Source organism: Mugil cephalus, chromosome 9 (assembly GCF_022458985.1).
Source record: "Mugil cephalus isolate CIBA_MC_2020 chromosome 9, CIBA_Mcephalus_1.1, whole genome shotgun sequence".
Classification (NCBI taxonomy): Eukaryota; Metazoa; Chordata; class Actinopteri; order Mugiliformes; family Mugilidae; genus Mugil; species Mugil cephalus.
The window spans coordinates 10,383,854-10,395,163 of NC_061778.1; the positions used below are offsets into that span (position 1 = coordinate 10,383,854).

An 11,310-nucleotide genomic window follows, 5' to 3' on the forward strand; every position below is an offset into this window, starting at 1 on the left:
TATTTATTTCTGTTTGCATGTGTTTGCAGTGTGCTGAGGTACACTTTTTTGACCCAAGTACACAAAGACCACACCTTAAATGATGCACAAAAGTTTATTGGTAGACAGGCTGTGAGACAAATGAATGAAGGGATGAGAAGGGTCAAAGGGGATGAAAAGGATTGAGGGGATGGGATACTCATGCATTGTTAATCGTTTCATTTTTTAAAAATTTATTTTACATGTTAAGCACATAATAATGAGTAGTGGTAAAATAAGACGATAAAGATTAAAGTGGCAATCACAAACCGACTGAATTAACTCAAATATGAATTCAAAAGGAAGATTTTGATAGTATTAAATGTGAAATGTTTAAGCTGTATATGTATTTTCATCTTAATTATGCCAAAGTTCTATTGTACTAGTATTAATTTTTGTTCATTAAATGTTTCTTAGTGTTCTTTTCCGGCTTAAACAATATGATAAAACACTTTGGAGCAAATATACACAGTATTAGTCCAAAACTGGAGGCCAGTATTGCAAATATCTCAACAGCCACAGTAAATTTCCCAGGAGAGCTGACATATGCTGGGATAAAGGTGATCCATACTGCACAGAATATCAGCATGCTGAAGGTGATAAGCTTGGCTTCGTTAAAATTATCAGGTAGTTTCCGAGCTAGGACAGCCAGTACAAAGCAAAAGACAGCCAACAGGCCGATGTACCCGAGCACAGCCCAGAACCCAATGGCCGAGCCTAATGCACATTCCAGGATGATTTTCTCCTTGTACGTGGTTAGATTTTTTATTGGGAAGGGAGGACTAACTACCAACCAAATAGTACATATTAAAACTTGAATAAATGTGAAGGAAACTACAGTCATTCTTTGCTGTGAGGGGCCAAACCATTTCATGACATTACTGCCTGGAAGTGTAGCTTTGAAAGCCATTAACACCACGATAGTTTTCCCAAGTACACATGAGATACAGAGAACAAAGATGATGCCAAACGCTGTGTGTCGCAGCATGCAGGACCAGTCAGAGGGTGCTCCAATGAAAGTTAATGAACACAAGAAACATAGAGTCAGGGAGAGGAGCAGCAGGAAACTCAGCTCAGAGTTGTTGGCCCTGACAATTGGAGAAGTCCTGTGATGGAAGAATACAACCGCTGTTATAATGGTCAGACAGGCACCACCAACTGAGAATGCAGCCAGAATGATTCCTAGCACATCCTCAAAAGAGAGAAACTCCACAGGCTTGGGGAAACAAGTATCTCTCTCTGCATTAGGCCAGAATTCCTCTGGGCAAGGGAAACAATCAAGAGAATCTGAAAAAAGAAGAAAAATGTAATTCAGTTTTGCACACATCCACTTTTGCATTTTCATAATCAAACGTGTCTTGTTACCTGTAGCATTGCTAATCTCTCCTTCAGGACATGGTATACAGTCATAGCAGCAGATGGGTTTTCCTTTCTGCAGCACTTTGCGAGTTCCTGGAGGACAACTGTTAGAGCACACTGACACTGGCACCTGTCACAGAGATACAGGCTAATTAATGGATGGACATTTGTTGCTACACAGACACGATTGCTGAGTTCACCAAAGATTCATTTGCTGTTGCTCATGTTGCTCATTACTTGTGTACCACCATCCACCCATGGTGCGGAACTCCTGGCCCACTGGCAGTGATGCATCATAGTGTCCCACTGTTACCAACTCAGTGACACCAGTCTCACTTTTCTGCCAGTTAACAAGCTCGTACACTGCCACAGGATCCCCGTTAGCATCAAATGACACGTCATAACCATTCTGGGAAAATCTTACTTTCTTCAGCTCAGTTAACAGCTGTGAGGACATAGCAAATGTAACACAGAAGAGGAAAAGAAAGGGGGAGAAAGAAAATTCATGTTCAACTCAATTAAAAATTAAAAGTTAAGAAATACGCTGGGGATCAGTTATGGAATTTGGCTGACCTGTTTGAACTCTAACTTGGTGAGCTTATCACACTGACTTGTGCCATTTATTTCCTTACACACTGCATTGTGAATGCCGTGTGCAATTGCATAGACGGCCTTGTATGCCATGTTAGTAACTCTGAGCTGAGAGGTGTCAGTGTATGCACTCTGGAGACTCTGCAAGTCTTCAGTTCCATCACACACACTCTCACCTGCAGCAGCAACTAAAAACACAAACACAGGCACATTTGCATTTGAACATAGAATTACTTCAATATTCTATCTCATACCTTATGAATATCATTCAGATTATTTGTGACTGAAATTTACACAAAGCAGAAAGAGTCTTCAGTAAGTGACTGTTGATCTGAATTCATAACAAGATCAAACTCATTTATTATAACTGATACATGCTACTTCATTTGTTGAATGGAAGACTGACTGTATACGGTAGTGATACTGAAATTCATGCAGTAAAGTTCATGAAAGATCATCGTGTCAAGTGACAATAAAGTAAGATTTAACAATCAAAACTTCCTCACCTTTTCCCAGTCTACAGTTGAATGCATCCTCCCAGAATTCAGTTAGAAGTGAGGATGCAACCACTTCAGAGGGAGAGAGATCCAGGAGGAAGTCTCTCAGACCTGGAATGACAGATTGCTGAATGCCAAATCCAATGGCCCCGGCACAGAAGCTGTACTTCAGAAAGTTTGGATCAGTTACCCAAGTCTCACTGCCTATCCACTGGCGTGGTGGGGGAGGCTCCAGAGATAACTCCTCCAACAGCATAACCATGTCTCCAGAAGCTGCAAATGCCACAATAACCGAAGCTGTCGACCTGGAGAGTCATAGAACAATATATCATACTATAATACATCTGAAACTTTTTAAAATTGGGTGTGCTTCATTCTTTAACATAAGCAAACATGAGAAATGATTTTGTTATACTATATGCAGGCTGCAGAATTGATCACACAAGACAAGAGAAAAAAACAAAAAAACAAAACAAAAAAAAACATGACAAAAACAAGATGTTTTGCCAAGATAAATAAATAGTGTGTATTTCATCTCTTAACCTGCGAATAACATCAGCTACTTTCTGGATCTTGCTCCTTGGGTCAGCCCGATAGAACGCTACAGAGTATTCCACACATATCCCCTCTTTCAGAGCTGCGTCCAAAAAAGATGCCATGCCGTTATTTCCATAGTCCGAATCCGACCGGATAGCTCCTATCCAAGTCCAGCCAAAGTGTTTTACCAGCTTGGCGAGCGCGTCAGCTTGGACTTGGTCACTGGGGATAGTTCTGAAGAAATTCGGATACTGCTTCTTATCAGACAAACATGCGCAAGTGGCAAAGTGGCTCACCTAAAGCAAAACAAGAAATCTTTAACTGAAAAAGTAATCATCACATTCATATTTTACACCATTATCAATGCTACAGTACTTACTTGAGGAATGTTAAAGGACCCTATTACACGTGACATGCTGATAGATGGTGTGGATCCAGAGTCACCAACTATAGCCATCACCTTACCAGACTGGGAGCAGTTGTCTCCAGTGTCAAACACAGGATCCAGGCCATTTGAAAGCTGAAACGCCACATGCACTGCTACTGGCACCGAGCCACACGAGTCGTGGATCTCATATCCAAGCCTGATGCCCGGGAGCAGCTCTGTGTTGTTGTTAATCTCCTCGATGGCAAAGATCATTGCACGGGCGAAGCGAAGTTCACGGGTGTCCATGCTGCACACAGACACTCATAAAATAAGGACAATTCACAGTATTGTTTGAGATTTTCTGTTCATTAATACGGAAAACTAATCACAATGAATCTACAAAATGATGCACTTTTTATGAATACAGTTTACATATCCAATTTCTGAATTTCCCCTTAATGCAGGCCTAAAATTGCAAATATATCTCATCGCTGTACAAAATCTTACAAAAAACAAATCAAAACATTTCTATTCCTGCACAGACAAACATTCTTTTAACCAACTTTTCTCCCTCATACTAACCTCCCTGCACACCTGAGTGGCTCAGGCATGGTGGTGTAGTCATTCTCCACTGTATGAATGTAGTAGTGTATTGTGAAAACACCACCAATAATGTAGTCACCATCCATTGAGAATACAGGTAGACGAGTGGTTCCCTTCAGCTTGCATTTAACAGATGAAGCCTCAGTACTGACTCCAGCATCAGCTGTAGCCTCTTTCAACACAGCCCTAGGTTTCAGACCATGCAGTGTTCCACCCAAGACATCAGCTGAGTTTAGCTCAAACCAACACAGAGCCAGTCTGAGGACAATAAAGAGAGCAGTGATCTCCATCCCTTAAGAATGTGGGCGTAGGTGTCTTTTAATGGTTTATATAGCTCTTCGCACAAACGTTTCTGTGGTACGTCACCTTACAATACATCAGAGAGCCCCACACCCAGTGGCCTTTGATTACGTCTTTTAATTCAATCACCTATTTGCACAATAAAATTTCCACTATGTGTCACTCTCTGTTTTTCTCACTCACAGGTGAAGTAAATGACATTTTAAAAGTTGGAAAATCATTGGACCTGAATATTCATGAGGATGTTACTTAGACATGAACCACTCACCTACATCAGACCAATAACCCCCAACCCATAGCAATGACACTCCTTGATCGCAGCAGCCATCCCCAGCTGACAAGCCCATGTACCCATCATTCTTGCAAACTGTGAAGAGTAATCCTTTCAAATTTGAGGCCTTGTCCAACTAGTCACTTTCTTAGACTGGTTCAAGATCCCTATTGAATGTCTGTCCCTTTCACAAACTGAGAACAGAATTTGTCAGCATGTTCTGGGAAGAGCAGTTTGGATGTAAGCTGGACTTCAGTGGTGTGGATGCTTCTGAGTACCAGCCAGGCTCTCAAACCAATTCTGTCTCCTTGTTTGGACCTGCTATGCGACTACATATATTATTAAATGTGTCAGCTGACAAAAATGCTGATAAGCCTATATGTACAGGATCAGTGGATCGGAGGCCCTCTTACAGCAGCTACACTGATATATCTCAGGCCAGCATATCCTAGTATATGTATAAAGCAATTTATGACATCACCCACACTCTGCACACTTTATTGAACTGTAATTCACTTCAGCTTAACATGAGGCCATGGGAGAAGTACAAGTCATTTACATCTGGGAATGCAGGTGAAACATACATACATATAGTGTGTGTGTGTGTGTGTGTGTGGTTATATATATATGAAATCACACAAAGAGAAAATCATCCTGGAATGTGCATTAGGCTCTGCCATTGGCTTCTGGGCTGTGCTTGGATACATTGGCCTGCTGACTGTCTTTGTACTTAACTACCTGATAATTTTAACAAAGCTAAGCTTATCACCTTCAGCATGCTGATATTCTGTGGAGTATGGATCACCTTTATGCCAGCATATGTCCAGTTTTAGCCGGACGGACAAAAACCAAGAAACACTTAATGAACAATAATCAATGCTAGTACAGTATCACAGTTTAAATTATTAATATTTAGTGCAATACAAGAAAGTCTTATTTGAAATACATATTCATAAGTATTTTCTTATGCAAATATCTAGTTGTGAATATAATTTTAATCTGCTTTTGTGTTATCTTACTGATTTTGATGTTCTTTGTAAATACATTTGAAAATTTAAGTATTTTGTTTGTGTGTTTGTTTTTTTTTTTTGTATTCAGCACACTTATAGCGACTTGAATAATATTTGCATGATGAAAATATGCGACTGTCACTCGGCAAACACTCCCATAACTCCAATCTTTCGCATGGTGCATTAACTGACATCAAGGACTACATATCTGTGGATATGTATAGCCTATGTAAACAGACAACATCAATAGCTAACTCCACAGCGAGTTGCAAGATGGGATAGTGTAGCCGGATTAAAATACGTGTTATTATTCTTTGAAGCCTTTTCCGTGTACAGCAGCTAAAGGTGTAATAAATTTGACAATGCAATTCACTAACAAAAAAGCTGATTTGCAGCCTCCCTCTCTCTACCTTGCCACAGGGAGTTTGGTGAAGGTGCTGAATGACTGCTGTCGAGAGGGTTTGGACCGTTCCTCTAGCGTTAGCCGATGCACTTTCAAATGAGTGTGTAACGCAGTAGGACTTTTGATGTACTTCAGGGCTGACTTACACATTTTGCATGTCACGCTAGAATGGGCTTCATCTTTAGTCAAGTACTTCCACACAATTGACGAACCGCTGCCAGTTAACTGTAACGACCCAGTGAGCTCCTCACCTGTCTTCACGGGGGCGTCCATGTTATTGTCACGTGATCAGTGACTTTACATGACGCTTCAAGCGCCGTGTCAAGTCAACCAGTTGATTGGTCTGCATAACGCCAACTAGGTGTTTGTTTGGACAGCTTTATCCATTATTGTTGTATCCCAATGGTACGTGCAAACAATTAAATACTTTGGGAAACCGTTGGGTCACTTAGTAGCAAAATGGTTTCAAAATGTTGAAAAGAATACTCATGCATTGTTGATATTTTCATTTTTTCCCAATTTATTTGTTAAGCACATAATAATGAGTAGTGGTAAAATAAGACGATAAAGATTAAAGTGGCATCCACAAACTGACTGAATTAATTCAAAAAAGAATTCATAAATAAGAACCTTTTTGATAGCATTACATATGAAAACTTTAAGCTATATTTGTGTTTCTATCTTAATTAGACCAGAGTTCTATTGCACTAGTATTCATTTTTGTTCATTAGGTGTTTCTTAGTGTTCTTCTCTGGCTTAAACAATATGATAAAACACTTTGGAGCAAATATGCACAGTATTAGTCCAAAACTGGAGGCCAGTATTGCAAATATCTCAACAGCCACAGTAAATTTCCCTGGAGAGCTGACATATGCTGGGATAAAGGTGATCCATACTGCACAGAATATCAGCATGCTGAAGGTGATAAACTTGGCTTCGTTAAAATTGTCAGGTAGTTTCCGAGCTAGGACAGCCAGTACAAAGCAAAAGACAGCCAACAGGCCGATGTACCCGAGCACAGCCCAGAACCCAATGGCAGAGCCTAATGCACATTCCAGGATGATTTTCTCCTTGTATATGTTTAGATTTTTTATTGGGAAGGGAGGACTAACTACCAACCAAATAGTACATATTAAAACCTGAATAAATGTGAAGGAAACTACAGTCATTCTTTGCTGTGGAGGACCAAACCATTTCATGACATTACTGCCTGGAAGTGTAGCTTTGAAAGCCATTAAAACCACAATAGTTTTTCCAAGCACACATGAGATACAGAGAACAAAGGTGATGCCAAACGCTGTGTGTCGCAGCATGCAGGACCAGTCAGAGGGTGCTCCGATGAAGGTTAATGAACACAAGAAACATAGAGTCAGGGAGAGGAGCAGCAGGAAACTCAGCTCAGAGTTGTTGGCCCTGACAATTGGAGACATCCTGTGACGAAAGAATACAACCGTTGTTATAATGGTCAGACAGGCACCACCAACTGAGAATGCAGCCAGAATGATTCCTAGTACATCCTCAAAGGAAAGAAATTCCACAGGCTTGGGGAAACAAGCGTCTCTCTCTGCATTAGGCCAGAATTCCTCTGGGCAAGGGAAACAATCAAGGGAATCTGAAAGAAGAAGAAGAAGAATATAACTCAGCTTTGGACACATCCACAAGTAACATTTCATACATTTGCATAATAAAACACTTCATATTACCTGTAGCATTGCTAATCTCTCCTTCAGGACATGATATACAGTCATAGCAGCAGATGGGTTTTCCTTTCTGCAGCACTTTGCGAGTTCCTGGAGGACAACTGTTAGAGCACACTGACACCGGCACCTGTCACAGAGATACAGGCTAATAAATGGTTGGACATTTGTTGCTACACAGACATGATGATTTAATTTACTACAGATTAATTTATTATTGTCATGTTGCTCATTACTTGTGTGCCACCATCCACCCATGTTAGGTTCTTGTTGATGCGGAACTCCAGGCCCACTGGCAGTGATGCATCATAGTGTCCCACTGTTACCAACTCAATGACACCAGTCTCACTTTTCTGCCAGTTAACAAGCTCGTACACTGCCACAGGATCCCCGTTAGCATCAAATGACACGTCATAACCATTCTGGGAAAATCTTACTTTCTTCAGCTCAGTAAAAACCTGTGAGAATGTAATAAATGCAACACAGGAGAGGAAGAGAAACAAAATGTTCAACTTAATTAAAAATTATTATTATTATTAAGTTAAGATATACATAGGTTCGGTTATGTATTTCAGCTGACCTGTTTAGACTCTAACTTGGTGAGTTTATCACACTGACTTGTGCCATTTATTTCCTTACAGACTGCATTGTGAATGGCATGTGCTATTGCATAAACAGCCTTGTATGCCATGTTAGTTACTCTGAGCTGAGAGGTGTCAGTGTACGGGCTCTGGAGCCTCTGCAAGTCTTCAGTTCCATCACACACACTTTCACCTGCAGCAGCATCTAAAAACACAGAATTCCCAACCAGATTAAATTGATTTATTAATAGTGACACATGCTGCTTCATTTGTGGAATGCAAGACTGACTGTATATAGCACTGGTACTGTGAAGCGAAGTTCATAAAAGATCACCATGTCAAGATTTAACAATCAAGAACTTTCTCACTTTTTCCCAGTCTACAGTTGAATGCATCCTCCCAGAATTCAGTTAGAAGTGGGGATGCAACCACTTCAGAGGGAGAGAGATCCAGGAGGAAGTCTCTCAGACCTGGAATGACAGATTGCTGAATGCCAAATCCAATGGCCCCGGCACAGAAGGAGAACTTCAGAAAGTTTGGATCGGTTACCCAAGACTCACTGCCTATCCACTGGCGTGGTGGGGGAGGCTCCAGAGATAACTCCTCCAACAGCAAAACCATGTCTCCAGAAGCTACAAATGCCACAACAACCAAAGCTGTCGACCTGTGGAGCCACAGTACAATATGTCATACTATTATACATCTGAAACTTTGTTAAATGGGCTATGCTTAATTTTTCTTTTGAACACAAATAAATATGAGAAATGATTTTGGTGTACTCTATGTAGGATACAGCATTGATCTCACAAGACAACAGAAAGATAAAAAAAAAAAAACATTATCAAAAAAATATGTATTGCTATTACAATGAAGTATTATATTCGTGATGTAAAAACCTGCGGATAACATCAGCCACTCTCTGGATCCTGCTGCGTGGGTGGGTCCGATAGAAAGATACAGAGTATTCCACGCATATCCCCTCTTTCAGAGCTGCCTCCAAAAAAGACGCCATGCCGTTATTTCCGTAGTCCGAATCCGACCGGACAGCCCCTATCCAAGTCCAGCCAAAGTGTTTTACCAGTTTGGCGAGCGCGTCAGCTTGGAACTGGTCACTGGGAATAGTTCTGAAGAAACTCGGATACTGCTTCTTATCAGACAAACACGCACAAGTGGCATAGTGGCTCACCTAAAGAAAAACACGTAACTTACGTGGGAAATAAAATATTTTCTCATTTTACACCGGGATTCATGCTTCAGTACTTACTTGAGGAATGTTAAATGACCCGAGGACGCGCGACATGCTGATGGATGGCGTGGATCCAGACTCACCAACTATAGCCATCACCTTACCAGACTGGGAGCAGTTGTCTCCAGTGTCAAACACGGGATCCAGGCCATTTGAAAACTGAAACGCCACATGCACCGCCACTGGCACCGAGCCGCACGAGTCATGGATCTCATATCCGAGCCGGATGCCCGGGAGCAGCTCCGTGTTGTTGTTAATCTCCTCGATGGCAAAGATCATAGCGCGGGCGAAGCGCAGTTCACGGGTGTCCATGCTGCACAAAGACACTCAGTAAATAAGGACAATTCATATTCTCCTCATATATATGGGAAACCAATCATACTTAATCTGTAAAATGTTACATTTCAATTTTTCATGAATGCAGTTTACATATCACATTTCTGAATTCCTCCTTAATGCAGGCCTACATTTCCAACACTGCACTAAATCTATGCAATGCATTACAGAAGACAAATCAAAAACATCATCCCCAGTCAAATATTCTTTTATCGTCCACTTCTCCCTCATACTAACCTCCCTGCACACCTGAGTGGCTCAGGCATGGTGGTGTAGTTATTCTCCACTGTGTGAATGTAGTAGTGTATAGTGAAAACACCACCAATAATGTAGTCACCATCCATTGAGAACACAGGTATACGAGTGGTTCCCTGCAGCTTGCATTTAACGGATGAAGCCTCAGTACTGACTCCAGCATCAGTCCTAGCCTCTTTGACCAGTGACCTCGGTTTCAGACCATGCAGTGTTCCACCCAAGACATCAGCTGAGTTCAGCTCGAACCAACACAGAGCTAATCTCAGGGCAATAAAGAGAGCAGTGATCTCCATCCCTGAAGAATGTGGGCGTAGGCGTGCTTTTAATGGTTTATATAGCTCTTCACACAACACTTGGCGCTTCTATTGTACGTCAGCTTACAATACATCAGAGATGCCCATGCCTCGTGATTATGTCTTTTAGTTCAATGCCCTGTTTGTCCTATATAATTAACACTATGTGTCGCTCTCTGTTTTTTTTTTCACTTTGAAAGCTAAACTTCTTAATTTCCCTACATCCCCCAACATTTTACTTGTTTATCCAGTTAAGCCTTTACATATGCACGCCTAATTCACCGTTTGTAAAATCAATTATATGAGTACATCTATAATGCTGGTAGAAAGAAAAACATCTGTGAGTTCCTTTCAGAAGTTAATCTGCTCTATAATCCGTCTTTTAATTTAATGTCCTTACACATTACATTTATTAGTAACTGAGCATGCATTATTACTCGTTGTGATGCATTGCATATCCAGCCCAGTATCATAATATTTTGACACATGTATTATTACATGCTTCATAGTGCAATAAAAATCAAAGGTGCAAATCATCAAACACTATTCCTATACATGTGGTTCTTTTGGCTCCAAGGCTCAGGCCGATGTTGGACTGAAGGAGCAGTGGTTATTGCAGGTGTTTGTACACTGATCAAGCCTAATATTATGACCACATTCCTAATATTAAGTAGGTGTCCCATATGTCAACACAGTTGTGACTCATCAGTGAATGGACATGGGCCTTCTTAGTGTGTTCTGTGGTGTCTGGCAACAGAATGTTGCAGGAAGGAACCTCTGTGAATAAGGTTTGTTCCAGTGCGTCCCACAGATACTTGATCAGTTTGGGATCTAGTGACTTTGGAGGCTAGCTCAACATCTTGTGCTGCTTCCATGTTTTGTTTGTTTGTTGGTTTGTTTGTTTGTCTGTGTGCCTGTGGACAGATCTTGTCAAATGTTAATGTAT

The 11,310-nt window shown here is 41.0% G+C and overlaps 1 protein-coding gene and 1 pseudogene across 1 annotated transcript; both read right to left on the bottom strand.

Annotated features, from left to right (window-relative positions):
- Nucleotides 1–118: 118 nt before the first annotated feature.
- On the bottom strand, nt 119–4,932 carry LOC125013253 (annotated as a pseudogene).
- A 1,576-nt stretch (nt 4,933–6,508) lies between these two features.
- LOC125013250 (extracellular calcium-sensing receptor-like) lies at nt 6,509–10,175 on the bottom strand. Its single transcript, XM_047593741.1, has 8 exons — nt 10,054–10,175; nt 9,499–9,793; nt 9,131–9,420; nt 8,603–8,898; nt 8,234–8,439; nt 7,890–8,111; nt 7,660–7,783; nt 6,509–7,568 (listed from the first exon to the last, which is right to left on the bottom strand). The coding sequence occupies exons 1-8, from the start codon at nt 10,158–10,160 to the stop codon at nt 6,664–6,666; spliced, it is 2,445 nt and encodes an 814-aa protein (XP_047449697.1). The 5' UTR covers nt 10,161–10,175; the 3' UTR covers nt 6,509–6,663.
- Between the last annotated feature and the right edge of the window lie 1,135 nt (nt 10,176–11,310).

Excerpts from the sequence above, each read along its gene's own strand:
- LOC125013250 (XM_047593741.1), bottom strand. The coding sequence starts at position 10,160 with ATGGATGGTGACTACATTATTGGTGGTGTTTTCACTATACACTACTAC. Across the intron at positions 8,112-8,233 it reads CCAAGTTAGAGTCTAAACAG|GTTTTTACTGAGCTGAAGAA; the intron begins GTCAGCTGAAAT and ends ACATTCTCACAG. Across the intron at positions 7,784-7,889 it reads GGGTGGATGGTGGCACACAA|GTGCCGGTGTCAGTGTGCTC; the intron begins GTAATGAGCAAC and ends TCTCTGTGACAG.